Source organism: Hoplias malabaricus, chromosome X2 (assembly GCF_029633855.1).
Source record: "Hoplias malabaricus isolate fHopMal1 chromosome X2, fHopMal1.hap1, whole genome shotgun sequence".
Taxonomy (NCBI): domain Eukaryota; kingdom Metazoa; phylum Chordata; class Actinopteri; order Characiformes; family Erythrinidae; genus Hoplias; species Hoplias malabaricus.
This window is the reverse complement of record NC_089819.1, coordinates 18117131-18141167: the sequence shown is the minus strand read 5'-3', so window position 1 is coordinate 18141167 and position 24037 is coordinate 18117131. Positions and strand designations below refer to the sequence as shown.

At 38.4% G+C, this 24037-nt stretch overlaps 3 protein-coding genes across 4 annotated transcripts; 2 read left to right on the top strand and 1 right to left on the bottom strand.

Moving 5' to 3' along the window:
* Nucleotides 1–10076: 10076 nt before the first annotated feature.
* LOC136676836 (embigin-like) lies at nucleotides 10077–15064 on the top strand. Its single transcript, XM_066654088.1, has 8 exons — nucleotides 10077–10216; nucleotides 10712–10774; nucleotides 11521–11683; nucleotides 13028–13110; nucleotides 13321–13445; nucleotides 13737–14025; nucleotides 14533–14566; nucleotides 14678–15064. Exons 1-8 carry the CDS (start codon nucleotides 10171–10173, stop codon nucleotides 14742–14744), a joined length of 870 nt encoding a protein of 289 aa, XP_066510185.1. The 5' UTR covers nucleotides 10077–10170; the 3' UTR covers nucleotides 14745–15064.
* Nucleotides 15065–15708: 644 nt separating this feature from the next.
* On the bottom strand, nucleotides 15709–18723 carry LOC136676835 (large ribosomal subunit protein mL65-like). The gene is made up of 5 exons (XM_066654087.1): nucleotides 18096–18723; nucleotides 17404–17549; nucleotides 17125–17230; nucleotides 16545–16721; nucleotides 15709–16042 (listed from the first exon to the last, which is right to left on the bottom strand). Exons 1-5 carry the CDS (start codon nucleotides 18670–18672, stop codon nucleotides 15777–15779), a joined length of 1272 nt encoding a protein of 423 aa, XP_066510184.1. The 5' UTR covers nucleotides 18673–18723; the 3' UTR covers nucleotides 15709–15776.
* Nucleotides 18724–19991: 1268 nt separating this feature from the next.
* Nucleotides 19992–23185, top strand: LOC136676837 (uncharacterized HIT-like protein Synpcc7942_1390). 2 transcript variants are annotated; one of them, XM_066654090.1, is made up of 5 exons: nucleotides 19992–20126; nucleotides 20285–20425; nucleotides 21385–21489; nucleotides 21572–21644; nucleotides 21747–23185. In XM_066654090.1, the coding sequence occupies exons 1-5, from the start codon at nucleotides 20016–20018 to the stop codon at nucleotides 21836–21838; spliced, it is 522 nt and encodes a 173-aa protein (XP_066510187.1). In that variant the 5' UTR covers nucleotides 19992–20015; the 3' UTR covers nucleotides 21839–23185. The 2 variants fall into 2 exon arrangements, with proteins under 2 accessions (XP_066510187.1, XP_066510186.1); XM_066654089.1 differs by having other exon boundaries at nucleotides 19992–20165.
* The last annotated feature ends 852 nt before the right edge of the window (nucleotides 23186–24037 follow it).

The window sequence follows — 24037 nt, the reverse complement described above, 5'->3', positions numbered from 1 at the left end:
GAGACAGATGACAAGACTGGACTGAAACAGGACAGGACTTGCCAGGGGAACAGACCAGGATGTTCACAGACACTGAAACACAGTGACCAGGACAGAAACAAACAGACACGTGCTGGGACATGGCCAGAGACTAAAACTACTGGGGAGTGCCCAGGACTTGCAAAAGTCTGTGGTGAGGTCTGAGAAGCCAGCCTGGGCACAACTCCAGGAATTGACCCAAAAGTCCCTAGGACCAAATCTAGGGACACGAAAAGAGATGGCTGAAGCCACAGGAACAGAAGTGGCAGGGTTCGCCGCCTTCACAGGGACTGCAGAAGTGGCATGGTTCGCCGCCTTCACAGGGACTGCAGAAGTGGCATGGTTCGCTGCCATCACAGGAAAGGCAGATGCCGCTTTCACAGGGACAGGAGCAGCTGTGAAAGCTGCTGGCACAGGAACAGGAAGAGAGGAAGCAGAGGACACCGCCGGCACAGGAACAGAGGCGAGGTGTCGCCTTTGAAGGGCATTCAGAGAGGCAGTGAGTCTTGCAAGCATCTCCATGGGGTAAGGGGCAAGGGGCAAGAGGCAAGGGGCCCTGCAACTACGTCCACAGAGGCAGGGGCTTGGGCTGCTCACTAGGCACGTGTTGGAGCTGTTGAGGGTTTAGGAAGGCTGATGGGCACACACATGAGGAACCAAATATACCCAGGAAATGTGCCCCCATCAGCCTCACTTCCTTTGTCCTGAAGTTTGAAGCCAAGAGCACCAACCCTCAAATTTCCCTGGACCTGAGGGAGTAGTCCTCCAGTGAGGGGGGAGACTCAAACGCTGCTTTCTGCTTCCTCTGCCCCTCCGTCTCACTCTGGACATTGTTAGGACCGGGCAGACACAAATGCAATAAACACGAGACTTATTTAAACAAAAGATAACAAAACAGAGAGACTTGGATAACTAGAAAGGAAACTTAGATAAAAAAAAAAAACCTAGACAGAGAGACCTGGACTAATAGAAAGAGATTAAACCTACAGAGAGCTTAATAAAGACCTGAACAGGGAGCACTAAACAGAGACCTAGACTTGAGAGAAAGATACATAAACCTAGACTGGGAGACAAATACCGACAGACCAGGATAGGGAATTACTGACTAGAGACAGGGAAATGCTAACAGACTAGAGAGAGACCAAACAGGTACACAAAGCACAAGGAAGGAATAATAAGAAGAAACAGACCGACCAACCAAACAAGCACACTCAGGGAAGGAGAAACAGACTAGACAAAGAGGACTCGCATATAATGTGAAAGAGAAACAGACTAGATAGAGGAATGTCCAACAAAGAAAGGCTGAGACAGAGTAACTTAAATACACACAAGGACACCTGAGACTGATAACGAGGGGGCAGGATTACAAAGGAGACACAGATAGAGCCACTGATGAGAAGGTGGAGCTAAGGCGGGACTAGGGCAGAGACAGGAACCACAATAAACAGAACCATGTGCAAGAGCACATGGTGGGGAAAACAGACCCATTACAGGACCAAGGCATGACAGATCCACTCATTACAAAATGTTAATGTAATAGTATACATTTTTCATTTTAGATCTTTTCAGCTGTCTAACAGCAATACTATGCACAGTCAGAATATTATGATATATTATTGAGTTTTAAAACTCACTGTCCACTTATTTAGACCCACCAACCTAGTCCACTTTGTAGATGCAAACTCAGAGACAGTAGCTCATCTGTTGCTGCGCAGTTTGTGTTGGTCATTTTCTAGACCTTCATCAGTGGACACGGGATGCTGTTGACTGCATATTCTTATTCTTAGTCCAGAAGTGACTCATTAATTTGTGGATATGGAGTCCTTACTAACCCACAAATCGCAAAATAAGAACACACGGTCAGCTCTAAGTTAGAAAACATGACTTGTATATATTGCTTCACTTCTAACAAAATAAGGGGAATCATTATAATTATGCTGCCTGCTCATTTGAGCATCTCCAATCACAGCATCAGACACTCCTTTATGTGCGAGTAAAAATGAAGGGATTTAAACTGATTAAATTAGACATGACAAGAATAGCGATATAAGAACTGCTGCTGGCTAAGTTAATTCTGGACAGGATGAGAATAATGCTATAGAGCTTGATGCTTTTGGTATTTTGACCAGAGGATTTCACAGATATTCCATTAAGGCCCCCAGGTAGCTCTGGTAACTGGTGCAAAAGAGTTATTATATATCACACATTATCACTTTAATTATAAGTACTTGAGTAAATGTAACAAGGTTCTACTCACCCCTGAACCAGCACTTAAGCGCATATGTACCCAAAAAACTGAATCAAGTGCTGCTGCAGGGCAGTGGGTGCCTGGAGAGTGATGTCTGAATACATGAGTAACAAGAGAAAGACAACAAACTACAGAATACCCTTCGCTGCATCAAGAATAAACAATATATATATATATATATATATATATATATATATATATATATATATATATATAAATATATATATATATATATAAACACTACATTCTGTGAACATGAGCTCATGGCCCAAAATACAGTGTGCTGTAGTCTGATGAGTCCATATTTCAGATTATTTTCTGTAAAATGGACATCAACTTCTCAGTTCCTAAGATGAAAGGAACCATCCAGACTGTTCCACCCTCTGCGGAGACAAAAGGCTCCATCCTGTGTCTCAGGATTTGAATGCTATGGCTGAGCATGCTTTCGTGTAACTTAACAATTACTGGCGGCTTGAATTTATCAACAACAAGACAGAGGGGCAGCTCAGCCAAAGAAGGTAAATGGGCTCTGAGCACGTCCATGGTCCCTCAAAGCAGCTAGATGTGCAGCTTCCACACAAGATGAGCTGCAATTAATGCAATAATAACATTATCAATGAAGACCACTATTTCGTCTTCGAGGGGCCACCTGCTTTCATCAGTTATGGTATATAAAAAATAATTGTTTCAGTTTATGTAGATTTAAAAGTTTTGCTAAAAATGTAAAGTTAAAATCCTTTGTACTAGAAACTGGATGTAGTCTCACTGTCACATGATATAAATTTTCGTAGCATTTAGCCCAATTGGCAAAGATTAAAAAGATAAAACTCTGTTTTCTTTTATAAAATGGCAATAATCAAATCAATACTAAAAAAACTAACAAAAAATTATAATTTTAAATAATGCAGTGATTGCCATGAAAACCCATCTGTATATAAACTTCCTGCCTTATAATTATGGACTTGAGTATCTAGCCTTGTGTCCAAAATGGCTCCCTATTCAACATTCCCTATATCATTCACTACATAGTTCTCTAGTATAGGGAACTAAATTCAGGAGGATAGTAAATGATTTCAGACACTATCTTATGTGGGATTTTACCAAACAATGCTGTGGATTATGGGTAATCTGCTGTCTGTCAGTGTACATGTGTTTTTAAGGATTGTTTTAGTGCTTTTTTTTTTTGACGCTATTACAAAATAGTGGAACCCACAAAAAGTGCACTATGTAGTGAATAAGGCACAGTTTCAGATACAGCATTGGTTTCCTCTATTATGCTCATGTGTTTAACTTTATTTAGAAAAAAATCTTCTTTCCTGCCTGGTTGCTAAAGACTTTTATTGCTTATTGTTTATGAATTATCTATTAATTATTTGTTGTAAACCCAGCAGTAGCACAGAACTACTTTGTAGTACCTTCAGATATTTACACTGACAACACATCTGCAGCTAAAACTATTTGTAATATTCAGTAATTGTAAAAGTAAACTGTTAATGTTAACTTTAAACGGTAAATGTTTCTGATGGCCAGTGTGATTCGGTATACTGTAAATGTGCTGAACGTGTTCTATTATGTTGTAAATTCTGGAGCTTGCACTCATTCTTGAGACTTCAGTAGTGGGAAAGCTTTAGAAGTAACAGCTACAGTACTGAGTAAAGCTGAAGTTGAGGCAGAATAAAATGTTGTAAACTGACCTTCCCTGACAGTGGTATGATACAGCAAATCATAGATTTTTGTTCTATTGCATTTTGTTTATCCTCTAAAAACATTGTGTTTTAGACCCACCAGCACCTCTGACATTTGTAGCACCAGCAGATGTTTATAACACCATCTCAACATCTGCAGGTATGCCAAATAAGATGCTGATCTCAAAATCGAGGGTGTGGGAAAAACTTTCAAGTTGTTTCTTTTTGTACTCTATCTTGTAAATATGTACATAATAAATAAATCTCAATATTTAAAAGTACATAGGCTTCCTTTAAGTAGATAAATATGACTGATAAAATAATTTAATTCTTATATCATTGCTCTGAAGACTTAACCTCATATCTCTAAAACTGCAAACGGGGAGACACTGTTCTGCCATGCTACCATAGATCCCGTTTCCAGGACTCTGAAATTTGGAAACTCGAAAGAGACCCCTCTGGTAAGGGAAACTCCAACCAGGAGCAACAGAGTGGTCTTGCCCTAAAGGGGGCCTCTCGCTCCCTGTAGAACCCTCACTTTAGGGCAAGGTAGCCCTGTTCCACCTGGTTGGAGATTCCCTCAGCAGAGGAGTCCCTTATAAGAGTTGGAGTTTCAGGGCTCCTCTGGGTCCGGTATTATGACTAATACCTTTAAAGGAGCTACAGAATGTAATAGAATAAAGATCTGTTGCCCCTGAGGTATGTCATTTTACAGCTTCTTTAGAGGTAGCAATCAAATCAAGTGTGCAAAATGTACTACTTTAGAATCTGCCTTATAGGCAGCTGAATTTTATTGTATAACATCCTGTAGCTTCCTCTGAGACAACAGTTATAACACAAATGTGTAGGGAAGTACTTCTTCAGAATCAGCCTAAAAGGCCCCAGAGCTTTCTACAGCTTCCTCAGAAGCTTCCATTCAAACAAAACAAACAGTTCTACCAAATTATGAAACAGAACTAATGTACATTTTACTGCAAATGTATTCCTTCCAGAGTCATTTCTGGCAGTCAGAGCAGGCACACACCACAGGTGTGTAAGTGGAGCTTTACCGGTGTATGGGGCAGTATTTAAAAATCATCACCCAATGTGTTTTAGCCACATTTGTCCCCACATATTGACTGATAACCAATTACATTATTTCTGCCTCAAAGTCAGCTCTGCCTCCAGAACCATTTTGAGTAGTAATTTTGTACTTGTGCACAAAACAGTGATCCCCTCATTACAAAATGTTAATGTAATAGTATACATTTTTTATTTTAGATCATTTCAATTGGTTCATTTGTTGGAATCGCTATTTTCATATGTAAAAAAGGAGATACAGGGTTTTATCAGATTTTTGAGACACATTCAAAATAAAGAGATAATATCCGCGGAAGGAAGCTAAACGTGTAGTTTTTCCACGGTATGGCAGTTGTGTTCTGCCATCTAGAGGCGACAGGATGCAACTACTGCACCATTTAAGGTGAAACAGAAAATCCTAATAAGAAACTGGTAAGTAGCCAACTTCAGTCGTGGTTGGATGTTGGTTCGATTGGAGACAGAATCGATTGCTTTTCCTTTGTATCCCGGATATGTTCTCTGAATGTTTTAACTCGTATTTTGGCATCTGAATGTGGTCTATCGAATCTGAGCAACTTCAAAAAAATATTGTTTGAATTTTTTTAAGCTTGATTTTTTTTATCTGAATTTATTAATCTTGAATAATAACAGTGACAACGTGTTCTTGAACATTCACGAATTCAATTCAAGAACAGATTCAAAGGTGGTAATATTTCAAATCTGATGAGACATATTTGCTATTGCTTAGAAGCTCGTGTCACTTTTCCAACACCTGCTGATTCGACACGGTGTACCGGAGCTTATAATGAGTCACTTATCCTCACGTGATTATGAGTTGGAAGCTTCGAAAACCTGAACCACCGGAAACCACTGGTTAAAGGTTTTGTCACTATCCATATCACAGTGACCATTGAAGGGACAGTAAAATGTTGAGCGCATTTTCTGTAGCATATTTTCCAACTTTGTAGACGACTTTTATATTCCTACATAGCCCTCATATTCCCTATAAAATCATGTTTTCATGATTCACAGATGAGTGGTTACTTTGTTGCTAATACAGGACTTATATTTTATTTTCTGTAGGCCTTACACATTCTGTAATCAATAATGACAATATTAAAGCATTTTTCAGCATTTTAATAATTAAACATGATTTTCAGCGGATGAAAACAAACAACAGTAAGTCTACACAAGCATTAACATGCTTCGCAGTGTTGATCAGCAGGCTGCAATATTTTATTCTGGCCACCAGATGTCACTCTTCTCTGATGTCGAATTTCGAGGTCCATTTGGTGCAAGACGCTTGAGAAGGGTAATGCTGCCGTCCGGAGCGCCAGTGGGCGGAACATATTTCAATCATTTTCGACTGCAGCCCATTAGACAAGAGTCTTTGTGTCAGTCATATTTTACTAAGCCAATCACCACTAAGCAGTAAGTTGCAAGGCCGGGGAATTTACAGACTTGTTTTAGGTATAACTTAAACCGGATTTAACAGACTGTTCAGACAGACAGATTAGTCTGTACTGCTATAAGTAGGAAGCGAGGTTTGCTTGGAGTAAGTTAGAGCTCACCTTTTCTTAAAGATGAACATTTATGTTTCACATGATATGTATCTTAATTTTGAATGATAGGCCATTACTCTTGGTTAGTCAGAGGTGGAAATATTTTGTCAGAGGAGGCAGAAAAAAGGTTCATCAGTGGACCAGCGTACACAAGGTGTGATAACACTAAACAGTGATTGATTTCAAGGTAGTAAAATTGGTGTTAACACTTTTTGAACTGAATATTTGACAGTGTGCTAACATTGTTATTACCTATTGCATTACAGAAAGTCCTGTTTTTAAATTCTGAAATTGACAACAGATTTTTTTTTACAATAAAAATTTACCTACCCTAACATAACTCTAACCGCTGTAGAAATATTATGTAAGTTTGCTTATGTTTCTTTAAATAGTGAGAGATCATTCATTCATTCATTATCTGTAACCTTTATCCAATTCAGGGTCGCGGTGGGTCCAGACCCTACCTGGAATCATTGGGTGCAAGGCAGGAATACACCCTGGAGGGGGCGCCAGTCCTTCACAGGGCAACACAGACATTCACTCACACACTCACACCTATGGACACTTTTGAATCACCAATCCACCTACCAACATGTGTTTTTGGACTGTGGGAGGAAACCGGAGCGCCCGGAGGAAACCCACGCAGACACAGGGAGAACACACCAACTCCTCACAGACAGTCACCCGGAGTGGGAATCGAACCCACAACCTCCAGGTCCCTGGAGCTGTGTCTCACCAAAATAAGTACGGCGCCAAACATCCCCACTGACTTCAGCAAAATAGGGTATAGCCTATTTATAGCCAGGCTACCATCTGGTAGGCTGTATAGAAGCATCTGTACTACTACTGAAGAAGTTGCTTTTTGTTCTCAAATTTCTGATTCTTACTTAATATGTCTCTTCATATGCTTTCATACATTGATGTCAATGCTGCTATTCGCTTTCATTTCTCATATATGGACTGTAAGCTTTGCTCATTATTATATGTTTAGTACATTTCTGCAAGTACATTATACTTTAGAGTCATCTTTCCTCCTGTATACACTGTATTGTACAGCTGTAGGGTAATTTTCTCAGTCTCACCACAAGCATTTCAGTGTGTGGATGTCCTTGGCATGGTGAATATGCCAAGGAGGAATGTGTAATTCAAATAAATCTTTGTGGAAAAATAGCATTTGTTACATTTTTTTTGGTTCATTTGAAAGATGAATAAAGTATTTAATAATAAAACAAAGCAATAATAAAACACTGAATTATCAAAAAATAATTATGCATACCACTTTAAATCCATGCCGTAGCACAGCTTTCGAGACACTGAGTTCTCATTCACTAGAACAACAAATAAACAGAGTTAGAGACAATGAACATAAAACTAAACAAACGGACTAAACCTGGACATGTTGAAGGACACCTGCAATAAGGACATGGGAAATAGCAACAATATAAACACTAGTGTGAAGACACAGAGTCCAGGACAGGACCAACCCAAAAAACAAAGCTCATGAAAAGAAAACTAACAGAAACGCTGCCAAAACAAAGCAAATTCTCTGAAGACAATGGAAAGGTATGGACACTGGGAACAGAGAAGAGAGACAGGAATAAAAATAAAGCCTGACAAAGCCGAGACACTACAGAATTAAAAGGAGAGTGTGACATAGAAATAATACAGGAAACATTGACCCAACACGAGTCAAGACCTGAATAAAGACCAGCGAGAGGAACACAGAAATTACAGAAACTTACACAAGGAAACAAGCACGTATATTTATATATATATATAAATCTTCCTCCTCCTCCTCCTCCTCCTACTACTACTACTACTACTACTACTACTACTACTACTACTAATAATAATAATAATAATAATAATTTAAGAAAGGGCGGCGCAGTGGTGCAGAAGATAATGTCGCAGTCACACAGCTCCAGGGGCCTGGAAGTTGTGGGTTCGATTCCTGCTCCAGGTGACTGTCTGTGAGGAGTGTGGTGTGTACTCCCTGTGTCTGCGTGGGTTTCCTCCGGGTGCTCCGGTTTCCTCCCACAGTCCAAAAACACACGTAGGTAGGTGGATTGGCGACTCAAAAGTGTCCATAGGTGTGAATGTGTGTGTGTCTTTGTGGGTGTGTGTCTGTGTTGCCCTGTGAAGGACTGGCGCCCCCTCCAGGGTGTATTCCCGCCTTGCGCCCAATGATTCCAGGTAGGCTCTGGACCCACCGCGACCCTGAACTGGATAAGGGTTACAGATAATGAATGAATGAATGAATTTAAGAAAGGGGCTTAAAAGAGAAGAAGAAAATGTTGAAGACATTATTCATACCTCAAAACCTATGTTAAACAAAACTATTTCATACACTTTCTGTGCAGAAAAATGTGTAGACTTTTCAAAAATGTAGTTTCCCTTTAAGCATTTCATGAATTAAAAAACTTAATGCTGATCAAGTTCCTTATTCCTTGTGGCCACAACATTTCAAAAAGCCTCAACATCTTGTTTATGACATTGCTGTTCATTATTATAATCTCATCCAGACAGTTTCCACTACATAATAAAGAGGCTACATAGATATTTACATTTTTTAAATAAAATGGTTGGATTATATCACTGTATTTGTGATGTCATAAAAAACAAAGCATTTATATAATTCATTTTTTATTTAAAAAGAATGTTATTCAGCCTGGCCTGATTTCTGACAGAGGCATAATATAGGCAGCCAATCTGGACAAAGGTAATTTACATACATCAGTCTTAAGGAGTAGCAAAAACAGCTTGTTACCATGGTGATCATGTATTGATTTAAAATGATTAGTTGTGGATCACAAATGCCACTCCAAAAATACTGGTCCTTTATCACTTCAGAGAACACAGTTTCAATGCTCTGCAGACCAGTGCTTGGGGGCTTTATACCCCAATAAACTGATACTCTGCACTGAGCATGGTGACTTTAGGCTGATGTGTAGCTGCTACAGAGTATCGTTTAATTTAATTTAATTTCATGCTTCTCTGATTCTGTGATTATACAAGCTGTGTTTACACAACAAAATGACTTTATATTCTATAGACGCATCTGAAATAGCTGAATTCATTGATTATAGCTGATGTTCAAAACCTTAACAATATATGCAGTGTTTTGTGTGCTGTTACATTATTCTGAGGCTTAAATGTCTTAACATTCAGGGCTCCCTTTAAAGAGACTGTGCTATTGTGTTTCTACACTGGCCAAACTGACTGTATTTAGCATCATGGGAGATAAATATGAACGTTTAATCATGTAACTATGCATCATTGGTAGAATTTGTAATTATTGCCTTTTTTGCTTTCTTAAATGTGTGCTGGTAAACACCTACGTGACTGTGCTAACTGCAGGATCATTTGATACACCCTGGGCTTCAGCAGCTGCTCCATCCTCATGATTCATTTAAAACAAGCAGGTCCCACTGCAGCAGAGTCACCATGGCTGCAGGAAGAGGAGAGGAGGAGCAAGAGAACAGAAGAGAGGAAGAGAGAAGGGGGAGGGCTGCATCTCATGCGGAAGAGAACAAGATGCCTTATTCCTAGACTAGAGTAGAGGACATACACAGAAACCTTGAGTCCTGCTCCAAACACTATGCATCTCATCATTCTTTTACTTTTCTGCCAAGGCGTGAATGCAGGTGAGGCATATGTTTAGTATGTATGTGTTACTATTTGATACTACCTGTATCAAGATCATTATATCTTGTTTTGCCTTTAAATAATTATATGTATATCTCCTAATTCAATATATTGTAATCCAATATTAATAATTATCTAATATTTAAGTGTATTGAGATTTAGCTGTGTACCAGTTGTTTGATCTTTTGTTCGTAATGTTGTGACCTTGTGGCCTGATGAAAACCTTTACAGATCTTCTAATATTTCTCAATGTGCTTTGAGTATCTACTCTCTGTATCCGGAAAAGAGAAGTTGAGTTCTTGTTGCGTAGCCCATATGATGTGTAATTTACTTGAAACACAACATTTTAAGGCAAATTTCATCTTGGTATGTGATCCTTTGCTTGCTTTCCCAACAGCACATGGTCATCACAGGAAATAACTTAATTTCTCTGATGTTCAGCCACAATTGTTCTCACATTTCCTGATTATTATTTTTTTATTTATTATTTTAAGGATCCACCCCGTCCTCCAAGACTGGGGATGCTGGGAATGTACACATAGCTAAGTTATCCAAAGGTAAACTGACCTTTTCATGTTCTATTATTCTGCTGAGCTCCCCTCACAGCAGCTAAGCTAAATAAATAAGGTTAGCTTGAGCAATGATGTTTGACCCTATACTATGTCAAATATATCTTAATAATAATCTCTTGCTGAATGCAGTAGAAAACACTATTCTTTTCAATCCCGAGGTGAAGGCCTTTAATGTAATTTTATTTTCTTTTTCCTCCAACACATAACATGGCTAGTGCTGGCTTTTGAATCTTTCTGTGTGTGAAATACAGTAATTACAAATATTCATGAAACATTTTCTGAGCATTTCTATGATTTTTAAGAATTGAAATCAAAGATGTCATGAGACAGATTATGTAAATTAGTTGTAATAGTAAAATAACTGCAACCTGAAATAAAAGAGAATGTATGTACAGTACTTTAGGAAAGTGACATATTTTTAAATGCGAAACAACTCATGGAACTATTTATTAACAAGCTCATTCACTCACTCAAATCCCCTAAATCTTATGCCAGTGTAGGTTTACATTTTATGTTGCATATTGTCACCCTATGGCAATGAACCATAACAATTTATTATTAATATATTATTACTTTTTTCTGTTAATGTAGTGTTCAAATGTATGTCATCATTTGTTCAGTAAACGCTACTGGAAATGGTGATAAATGCGCAAGGAAATTGTGTTAGAAATTCTGATTACGATATTGCTCTGCACAGGAGTGTTTTCTGATGTCCATTTCTTAATTCACAGATAAACTTTATGACACCATATATGTTGCAATCGAGAACCCTGAAACAAAGAACATTTCATGTGAATATAGTGACACAAGCAAGTCACTTGTAAACAGCTACTGGGTATTGAAAGATGGAAACCGATCTCAAACAAGTGCTCCACAGAAGGTGCTTAACTATACGTAAGTATAAACAGTATGAATTTTCTTAGCAAACAGAGTTCTAAATGGTACCCCCAAAAAAACATGATTTTGAATCATGGAACCCTTTGTTTGAGCAATTAACTTCTATTTCAAAAGGTTCTAAAGAACTAATGACAGATTGTTAAATGAGCATTTGTTTATATGGTTTAGTTTGCAGTTATTTATAATCAATCAATTAATAATTATTTTATATGGCACTGTGCAAAGGATATAGACACCTTGAAAAAACACAAACAAAACCCCTATTAGGATAAAAACAATATTATTACAGTAAGCTGTGAATGTGTTGGTTTAACCCTTTCCAAACCTCTCCTCATGGCAGTCCAGTGTGATTGTAGTCCAACACTTCCACTAACTCCGTGGAACCAAATATGGCTTGTGACTTGTAATTTCACATTCTCCGTTTCATAAATTACTTATTGTATACGATATAATATATACAAGATTAAGGTACCATTTGGAAGCTGGTGTCGTGTAATTTATGGAAATAAGACAACTAGTAAGGAATCTGCCTCAAACATATCATGTGCCCAAAATTAAAAAGCAGAAATATGAATATCATTCATTTTTACAAAGATGTCTCTCAGGATTATGATTGAGATTATGATGAGGTTTTAAGCAGCAATTTTTTTTTATTACAAGAAACATGTAATTTGTAACAGTTGATTTGGAAATGGAACTTTTTTTCATTTGTCTTAAAATATGTCTGTGGTTATACACCTTTTATGTATAAACCAGCCATCATTGAATTCCTGAGATTATTCTGAAACTAACAGGCGCTTACTTTCTGTAAACTACAATCTTCCTATCAAATATACTTCACTATATTTATCAATTACCCTATGACAATAAAATAAATGAACAATCCCAAGAGAATGGATTATGATCATGCAATACCTTATATAGACGCGTCCATTTGACGTCTCATTCAAGGTAATGGAGCACTGTTTTACACTATTTTTGTGTATTCCAAAAATTCATTTATTCCAAACCGTCAAATTAATAATCATTCAAATTTGGCCATTTTAATTGAGATAGAAATTAAAAAAAATTTTTTTCCTGCATTTATGTTTTGTATTTATTGTAATAATATATCACTTTATACATGCTCCATGTTTATTGAGAAAATAAATCATTTTAAATATATTATATCAGGTGTCTACATTTTTTGCAATACAATACTGTATTTTGTTAATATATCCATGCATAAATAAAATATAAAAAAATCATGTCAAACCACTCATGTGATACAAATGCGTCAGTCTATTTTACTAACTTTTAATTTACGCAATTACTTGTAACATCACTACTTTATCATTACAGATTCAATGCCACATCAGTAGGAAATTATTCGTGTGTATTCACATTTTCAGAAGGAGAAGCCAAAGCTAACTTTGTTTTTAAAGGTATGTGGGCATAAATGTACACAACAAAACTAACAAAAATTAAGTAAATAAAAATATTCCATTAATGGGGACACATTCACCAGCTGTAAAACAGAATGAACTTATGAAGAAGTTCAAAATCAGTCTGTCCACACTGGCATTATTATTCTTATTTTAAGTGTAAAATATTGCAGTGCATCTGATACTTTGTATGGTTATGTTTTATTATAGTTCCTTCAATTAAAGAGCGTGATAAACCAATTGTGAGCTACATTGGTGACTCAGTGGTTCTAGAGTGCCTACTTAAGGAGGGATCAACCACCTGGCAATGGTATGCACTCAACGGCACTAAAAAGGTAAAGTACTTTAAGACTGAGACTGGGACACAGCACTTCATAAATGCAGTTTATCTGTTCATTGAAAGCTTAAGCAAATGTGATTTTTGAAAAATGCAATATTTCACAACATTTAAAACATTTAAAACTGAATTTAGAATCTCAATTCTACGCACTGAACATTTGAGGGGCTCCCAAACAGCAAGGTTAATGTTGCAGAAGAAACATTTTTATAGAAACATGATTTAGGAAGTCTTAATAGTTCTAAAACATTTTTACTGGTTCTGCTTAACACCTATTTGCATTATTCAGAGCTTACTCAACGACACTGATGAACCAGACAAGTATAAGATCCAATCCGAAACCAACAAAACTAGCCTGACTGTGCTGGACCTGATTATGGAAGACTCCAGAAAATATGCCTGCAAAGCTCAGTTTGGTGTCGGCTCAACGGAGGCCTACGTGGAGCTGAAGGTTTTATCTTTCACTGAGCCCCTCAAGCCTTTCTTGGCCATAGCAGCTGAAGTGGTTATCCTGGTCACACTCATCCTCCTCTATGAGAGACAGAGCCACAGTCGGAAGAAAAACTCTGAAACAACTGGTAATGTGGAATAAATATTTTCAGCAGTCAGTTCCAGGACTGGCTCATAGTTCATTGATACTGCTGTTATAGCGGGTGTAAAATTTTACTGAAGAAACTGAATGTAAATGAAAACCAATAAACAAATTCTTTACTCAACAACATCAAATAATTAAACATATCAAGATCAGCATGGACAACCCATGTGCACTGATCACAGACGGAACAGGTTTGGAAGAAGGAAATATTTCAGTGTGTGTTCTTGTTTCACACATGAAATTGGGATATTTCATTAAATTTAGACAATGAAATACTGATAATATTATATATAAACTAAGTGAAATAAACAGCAGCAACAGCTGTTCATTCCGACCAGCCTTAAACAAACCATTGGTCAGTCCAAGCAAAGGAGGTGGGGCAATCGTCAAAACTGAAATAAGTTTGTAAAAATGGCTAAAAGATGAAGGCTCAGTGTATAACACAGAAATAAACATCAAGACTTACAAACGGTTTTGTCTCCTTTTACAGAAAATGGACCGCAGTGTGAACAGACAAATAAATTGTAAGTAGAACATTTTTTCACATAATCGTTAATTGTGAATCTGGTATTACAGCAATAACATGGGTTGTTTATCTTGACTTATAAATATTCATGTATCCCTATTTGTTTTAGGACACAGGATGACAACAATGGGGTGGATGGAGGAACCACCGCAAGACAGAGAAAATCTGAACAGTGAAAAACGTGCTGTGTATCATTTTAAAAGCCATTATACATTACCAGTGATAAAAATATTAATCCTCTTAGGTGCTAAACTTAGACAGCTGTTGCTTTCTGAATGTGTTTTATCAAGCACCCTAACTCTGCATGTTTGAATATATCTCACAGCAGTATCATATTTATTAGTAATATATAACCTGAATATCGTATAAATACTCCCCACAGTCTAACACCTGTACATGTGCTCATCTGCAGTGTTTGTCTAAATTGTTAAAATCTCCAGGTCTACTCCAGCTGTACCCTGACCTTCCACTCATGGGATGTTCATATTCAAGCACTTTTGAATACCTCATAAATATAAAATATTATAAAAGCAATACGGATGGGGTTAAGCTGAACTACCTTTGTGTGTGATTCAAATGTACAGCATTAAACTAAAGAAAATAACTGGTTTAAAAACACAAACAAACATAAAATTCAAGTATTTTCAAAATGTCATTATAGCTTGTTTTTCCAGGACGTTTTGTATTGTCAAGCAATGTTAACTGCTTAGTTACTACCACGACTGTGCCTCTAAAAAGATTTAATTTGCAATATTTGCTAATAGGAATAGTACTTCACTTTTTTTTTTGAGCTAAAGATAGTGAGTGATTAATAAACCAATTGAAGTGGCTGTATGGATCTGTGGTGTATAAATGGAGTATATCAATATTAATGAGTGCAAAAGAAGATCAATCTTTAAATTTCTTCAAGAGCAGATAGCAAACGACATGTCTGATATAAAAGCCTTGCATAAACGGCTTTCTATATGTTCCAATTTTGCAGAAAGTATGAGATATAAGTAATTATTCTACTGGGAATTAAAAATAAACAAATAAAAATTTACTTTAGTAAACTTTTGTTATTCAACTTCTTTACTGTGATTGATATATTTTCAGTTTCCTTTTTTTTTTGAAAAATGAAAGCTGTAACAGATAGTTGTATATTATATATTTATTGACCATTTATAGAAAACATTCTACCACCAGTTCATCCTTGAGTGTCTCTTGGCTTAATTGTGTGGCTTGTTTAGCAGAAACTGCACAAGAAGCCTCAGCACGCTGTCGTCCCAGCCGAGCACATCTCCCTCCATGATACTGTCATAGAGACACATGCTCTCTGTGCCCCAGCACAGATTCTTACGGAGATTGTCGGGGGTGGAGAAAGAGCTCAGGGCCAATGTGTTGAGCTGGTAGCAAAAGAAAGAGAAGTACTGACCATCAGTGATGATAGCCTGGGACACAAATGGCCTGCTCACATCCTGCTCACTCCAGAACCCTGAAGAGACAAACATGATAGGTGAGGTCTGTGGTTAGTTAAGCCTCTCCTAAACTTAAGTTGAGAAATAATATTCTAATGGTAATGTGGCACCACATCTATGTCAAATCTAGAAGGTGCAAAAACACCAGGTGGAATATATGAACAAACTTGAATGGCAATAGGTACACATCCACCGTGTTTGTTTCTCTGGAGAAGGCTTCAGTCAGCGGGCAGTCACAAAACATGACACCAGCCAGTAGTTTTTACTGACAGAAACAGCCCTGACCCAACATCCTTAATATCAAAACCCACCCATTTCAAAACTCTTTAACTGCTTTAACTGGTATTAGTGCTTAGCACCCCCAGGTGACCAAAATGTGCACTGTTCAAGATCATATTTAGTTTCATGTACAGTATTTAGTTTTGTTGGCCATCTATTGGTGGATTTTGCCAATACCAGTAAATATATGGAACCTTAAAATGACCAACCAGATCATATATCAGCCCTAGTATAACTCACCCTGATACATGGCTTGTGCACCTGTCCATGCAAAAAGACTTGCGATTGCATTGGCTCTCAGAAATGTCTCAATGTGTTCAGGAAGGTTTTTCTTGATCAGTCTATCCCTGTAGAACTTAGCAGGAACCACATGGAACTGTGTGTGACCGTAGCAGCATGGATCTTCCAGTTTAGCTCCTATGGGGAGGGATTCAAAATAAATAAATACATTTACAGTGCAGTTTCTCTGCAGTTTGTTTGCCCCCTTTAGACACAGCATCACTGCTTCACTGAGAATTATCCATCACCAAAATCTTACACACTCTGTGGTGGTCCTGAACATTACAGAACACGGGTTAACAATTTACACAAAGCAACAGGTGGACTACAGTCTGTAACTGTAGAACTACTAATTGCTCCTGTATGGACATTGGGGGTGAGCAAACAGACTGACTGTAGAAACATGGTGTATAACATACATACAAGAATGAATATTACTCCTACAGCCTGGACCCTTATAATTAATAACAATAACAATGCTGCCAAAAACTTTCCAAATCACTACATCTTAAATAACTCATATGCACAAAGATTTACAAACCTGTAAAGATGTTATTTTCATACTGTCTTCGGAACAATGGGAGGTGGTCAGGCTCAAATTGGATTACTGGGACTTCAGCAGATACATCTGCCTCAATTGGCACAAACTACAAGAAAACAAAACAGTTTCAACCTGAATGTACATTCGATGAGTTTACTGACCTTAAAACTGAAACCATCTTCTACATGTATAAGTAAGGACATGGCAACTGTACTGCCATGGACTTGAGTGTGAGAGAGACACAGACAGAACTGGAAGAAACTATCTGGAAATTTGGACCTCTGATAGTTGGTGTGGGATCCTTATCTGGCTGTGGGGTTTGTCATCAATTTGAAATCTCTGTGGTTCAACTCTTCCACTTCTGTGTCCTCTTGGAATAGTCCGCTCTCCATTCAGCCAATAAAAATTGACCTGGGGCTCAAAATCTGCAAAACAAACCAGGTAAGAAATGTGTCAGCATGTCAAACACACCATTTTAATTCAAGTTCTAAAAGCCAAATAATAGATACATTTATGTCCAAACTTGCCCAAATACAACTTCTTATTAATAAATTCAGCTAATTTACCATGCACCCATTGCTGAAAATGGTTTACAAAGTTTATAATGTACAGTCTGTGTAAAAAGGCAGACAGGCAGAACCAGCTGCACATGAGCCTAAGTTTTAAGGTCACCAGGTGAAATGACAAGTGTCAGCCAGGTGTCAAGCCCCCAGCACTGGGTCACGGTGCAGTGCAACTATACTCTCTTATTTGATGTGATGGAGCACCTTCCAATTCTTTTTGAATGAGTTTTAGAACTAATCTCCAAACGTCAGTACCTGACCTCACTACGGCTCTTGTGGCTGAGTGCAAACAAATCTTCACAGCTATGCTACATCATATGATATAAAGCCTTTCCAGAAGACTAGAGACTGTATACAATCCATGTGAGGGCCTGTAAGGAAGAAAGTAACGGATCCCTAGAAACCTACCTAAGCTCGAGAGGCGAAGCACTGGGTTGTAAGTGGCCAAAGAATTAACAAGGCCGGCCACTATATTGGTCAAAAAGGGGTAAACCATCTGTTCCTGCCGTTTGTGAAGAAATGTCCTGCCTTTCTTCATATACCAGTTCTCCTGCAGGAGAGAGTTACACAGCGCTGATCTGAGTTCAGGCAGAGCAGAGTCCTCCATTGGTTGGGTCTCCGGGCCAGACTCGGGTCTAGAGGAGTATTTTTCTGGAAGTCCGGACAGGTACGCGGTTCTAGTGAAGTGCTGGTACCACCGATCCGCTCCTAGAGCGAAGGTCTGCGGGTAAACTACGTACTTCATCCTCTGAACGCGGCTAAGAGCGCGGATCTTGTCCTGAGGCTCGGCTGCACCCAGCTGCTCAAAGCTGTCCAGCAGGACGCGGCGCTTGGCCGACTTGCTCTTAGCCGTACGGGAGGGCAGGACCGGCGGGTACTGAGCCCCGGAGGAGACGCTCTCCTCATGGACATGTCTTCGGCAGGTCAGCCTCGGGGGCCGAGCAGAAACTGACCGCAGCAAGGACAACTTACCGCACACTGCCATATTTAACACGGGTTTACTTCACCACACACGAGCTCATATTAACACTCAGACTGAAACACTGCCCCCAGTGATTGGGAGGAGGAATAAAGCTACCGATATATCACAAAAAAATGAAATAATTAAACAAACAAATAAATAGAATATTGTAAACAAGATCATTTTGACCATAATTTAATTCAAAGGGTCCATCCTATTGGGATTCTATTGCTCCATTCAATAGGACATTTTCACAGAATGAAGGCCAGCTGCTTGGTTCAGATGATGTGGTAATGGACAATAATAATGATAATACTTTTTTCAGGTATCCTCCTATGCAGCCAAAGAAAATAACGTCTTATCTGGAGTAAGGAGAAAAAGAACTGGGCTAGTGCTCAGTGGTTCAAAGTCATTTTTTTCCAGATGAAAGTAAATTTAGCACTTCATTTGAAAATTAACTTCCTAGTCTAGAGGAAGGGTAGAGAGCCACAGAATCCAAAGTGTCTAAAGTCCAATGTGAAGTTCCCACAGACTGACATGTTTTGGGGTGCCATGTTATCTGCTGGTGTTGGTCCACTGTATTTTATCAAGTCCTAAGTCATTGCAGCCTCTATCAGGAAATTTTAGATACGTTCATGATTCCATCTGCTGACCAGCTTTATGGGGATGTCAATTTCCTTTTCAAGCAGGACTAAGTACATGCCCACAGTGCCATCCCAGTAAACAAGGAACGTCCCTGGACGTTCAAAATATGTCTAAAAGTAGTCTGTCCGTCAAGGACATATTTTAAATGTCATTGAACGTCCAAAATCCATCTTAATAAGTGGTGACCAATTAATAACGTCAATGGACGTCCACAATACGTCTAATAGTCGTCTTTTCAAAGTCTGTGTTTGGACGCCTTTTCAACTTTCATTTTCAAACTTAAGAGAACGTTGATTAGACGGCAGTCATTACGTAATTTTACTGGGAAAACTTCTACCAGATTATTTTCTGACCTTGATATTACTGTGCTGGATTGGCCAGTCTACTCTCCGGACCTGAAACCCAAAGAAATTATATGGGATCAAGAGGAAGATAAGATTGTTTTAAATGTTTTAAATACTGTATATTCTTTATTATTATTATTATTTATATATATATTATTTTAACACTACTTTGCATTTACTACCCTCAGTAGTTGTGATACAGCAGATAGTTTTGTTTGTCTGTCAAAATATTGTATATCGTGAAAATGTCTTTTTATTTTTAATTATCGAGATGTGATTTTATCACCCACCCCTGTCTTGAAGATCTCATTTTATATGAGTGTAGTAAACTGAATGTTCACACGAGGCGCTGTTTGTTCTTCTCAGTCAGAACTGCGCATGTGTGAAATTTACAGCCTTAGAGGAGAAATTATGGCGAGAAGAATTTTACACAGCCGCTGTTTTCTGCCCTTCGTCCGCACTTTACCCCGCCCTGCTCTCTTGCTCCAGGTCTCTGGTTTACTGCAGATTTGTAAGGGTGCTATTCAGGTTAGAGAGTTAGCAGCTAATTGGGTCTTTAGTCGTCATTAGCCATATAGTGTCAGAGGCCGCTGTTCTCTGCTCCAGAAACTTTGGTCTGTTTATTTGTCTCTTTCTTTCTTCCTCAGAATCACAGCTTGTCCACACACAGTGATGAAGTGCGCCTGGCAGAGGAAGCCAGCAAGAAATATGGCAAACCAGCTCCGACTATCTTCTCCAAAATTATTGATAAAAGTATTCCTGCAGATGTCATTTTTGAAGATGACAAGGTAATTAGGTTTGTTTGGTGTAGCTAACATACACTGCCTGGCCATAAATTAGTCTCAAACTCTACTATTCTACACTCACTGTCTATTCTCTCAGCTCCATTGACCATGGATACACTTTGTAGTTCTACAACTACTGAATGTAGTCCGTCTGTTTCTCTGCTTAATTTAGACTTTCTTCACTCTGTTTTCAAAGACAAGGAACACATTCATTCATTTTCATTCATTATCTGTAACCGCTTATCCAATTCAGGGTCCAGAACCTACCTGGAATCATTGGGCTCAAGGTCGGAATACACCCTGGAGGGGGCGCCAGTCCTTCACAGGGCAACACACATAGTCAGATCATTTTAGTGCTGCAGTGAAACTGACGTGGTGGTGGTGATGCATTACTTTATAATACTCTGATATGAGTTTATCAGACACAACAGTGCTGCTGGTGTTTTTATACATCTCACTTGTCACTGATGTACTCACAATAGTCCACCATCCAACATATCCTGTCAGCAATGCCCTGTGGACATTGTCCAGTGACCACTGATGAAGTACCAGAGGATAATCAGCTCTGCATCTACAAGGTGGATGTGGAGTGTAGAGTGAGTGGGTGCATTGTTTTAAAGCCCCAGCAGCACCGCTAGATCTAAATCACTTACACCAGCACAACACACAGTGTATATTCACTGAACAATCAGTGGGGATAAGAGAATGGACAGTCAGTGTAGAAACATGGAGGTGGTTTGTGTGTGTGTGTATTATCTGTCAGGTTATTTAAACTAGTTTTAAAGCACTAAAAGATGTTTCACACTGACAAAAGTTTTACATTCAGTTAAACAAATGTATGTAAACAAATGTCCGATGCGTTTACAGTATGAACTTGAACTAAGTTGAACTTAATCCCTTAGTGATGCAAGCTGCAGCAAAGTGCATTCCTCTGATACTGATTGCTGTAACATTTCTTTCAGTGTCTAGCATTCAGGGACATCAGTCCCAAGGCACCAGTGCATTTTCTGGTTATTCCAAGGACTCCTATCCCAAGGATCAGTGAATCGCATGATGACGATGCACTGGTTTGTCTTTGTTTTTCCCTTCATTATGCTGTATTATTTCACTGTGGGAATTATATTAATACCTTGAAGTTTTCCTCTGCAGCTCCTTGGACACCTTTTGGTGGTTGCTAAAAACCTGGCAAAGAAAGAGGGATTGAGTGAAGGTTTCAGGATCGGTATGTTTATGTATTTGCTTTTCTAATATATCTGTGTTTTCATATGCATTTTTTAATTATAAAATGTATTTTATTAATTTAGAGAATGTGTATTCCTTGCAGTGATCAATGATGGAAAAAACGGAGCTCAGTCGGTTTACCACCTACACCTCCATGTCCTTGGAGGACGACAGATGGGATGGCCTCCAGGATAAATGGACTGTTTATAAGTGTAAATCAAAGATTGTATTTTATTATCAGAGATGATTAAATCAGTTTAGCAAATACATTTATAATTGAATAACAAAATTGTGATGCAAACATAAACAACATTAACAGTTTTGGTAAATAGAACTGCTGGAAATTATAAAGTGCTTACAGCATTTTAGTTTTCAGTAAGTTCCAAGGTAAAGAACACCCAAGGAATATAAAGTTTTAATGATTACACAATTACACCTAAATGAATGAATGAATGAATAAGTAAATAATTATGTTTTCATCTGGTATCAAATCAATCAGTATCCCTCACATCAAACTGTTTGCATTTACAACATGACAGTTGCAGAGGTATTTGTGCCATGACCTTCATATGTTGTTACATGGATGGGGAAGAAATGCTGCTATGCAGTGTTGCTTTGACAAGATTGTTTTCTGTTCTTCCGATGACTGCATGTTTTCACACTCTGCTAATATTTCTCAGTACCCAGTGATAATGGAGAGTGCTTTATATTTTTATTGACGTTTTTCAAATTGTATAGTAGATATATTAGAGCCAATTTCTGGAAGTGTTACTTAAGAAACTTTAATGCCTTCAGTACTCTAATTGGGAAATAAAATAAGCTAAACTTAAGACAAGTTCTGGCTTATATGTCATTTAGTCCATGACCTGCTCAGACGGATTTAAAATTAAATCGGTGGTGTGATCTGGTGACCTTGATAAAGAGGATCCAGACTACTATGTGACATTTCAAGTTGTGTTTATTGTAAGTGAACTTTCATCATTGTTTGCAAAACTGTCAGGTTCCTATCCAAAGAGCAGGATGTCACCTACCCTCATTTTGACCTGATCAGATAATCCATGACAGGAAACTTCTAAACCTTCCACATATACTGGAAACTAAGAATGGAAACCCTTGTAGGCAAAAATAAACTACAATGCAATTTAAAAATTACATATTGTATATATACTTGTTATTTTTTATGTAGCTTAACTCCAGCACCATTGTCTGCAATCTTATCAGCTCGAGACCGCTCTGCGTGGCACCCTTTTTATCATTTGTGAATGTACAACCTCCTCTTTCATGTAAATCTCTGTCTTACCCAACCCTCAACCACTGCACATAAAGAACATTTATTGGAAATATTGATTTATTTTTGCAATAAGATGATGTTTTCTATGATTAAATGTCCAGTTCATTCAGATTTCTGCTGCTGCATTCTCCATCCATAAAAAGAAATAGGGATGTTGTGCAAAATGTAAATAAAACAATGTGATGATGTGCAAATCATTAGAACCCCATATTTAATTGATTAAAGCACAAAAACAACAATTAAAAAGCTAAAACTGAGAAATTTTATTGTCAGATTTTGAATTTGATGCCATGTTGGTCGACAAATGACTGGTAAAGTTGTGTAATGCTACAAAAAAGAGGTTAACTGGCAACAGGTCAGTGAAATGATTGTATTTAAAAAGAGCATCTCAGAGAGTGTCTCAGAAGTAAATATATTATATATAAATTATCAATGAACATAGATCAATGCTACATCAGCAAAAGCAAGTTCAAACATACATATGTAAAAAAGAAGCCATATTTATTAATGATCCAGAAACGCTGCCATCTTCTCTGGGACGGAGATCCATCCATCCATTATCTGTAACCGCTTATCCAATTTAGGGTCGCGGGGGGTCCAGAGCCTACCTGGAATCATTGGGCGCAAGGCGGGAATATACCCTGGAGGGGACGCCAGTCCTTCACTGGGCAACACAGGCACATTCACTCACACACTCACACCTACGGACACTTTCGAGTCGCCAATCCACCTGCAACGTGTGTTTTTGGACTGTGGGAGGAAACCCACGCGGACACGGGGAGAACACACCAACTCCTCACAGACAGTCACCCGGAGCGGGAATTGAACCCACAACCTCCAGGCCCCTGGAGCTGTGTGACTGCGACACTACCTGCTGCGCCACCGTGCCGCCGGGACGGAGATCATTTAAGGTAAAAAGAGGCAAAGTGAAAAATTGTGCTGTGGTTCAACTAATGAAAACTTGAAATTCCTATTGGAAATCATGGCAGCTGCTTCCTCTAAAGAGTAGAGGGATTGTTGAGATTATTTTAAGCACACTGTTCAAACGCCAGTATCTGTGATGATATTAGGGGCATTGGAGCACATGGAGTGGGTGACTTTAC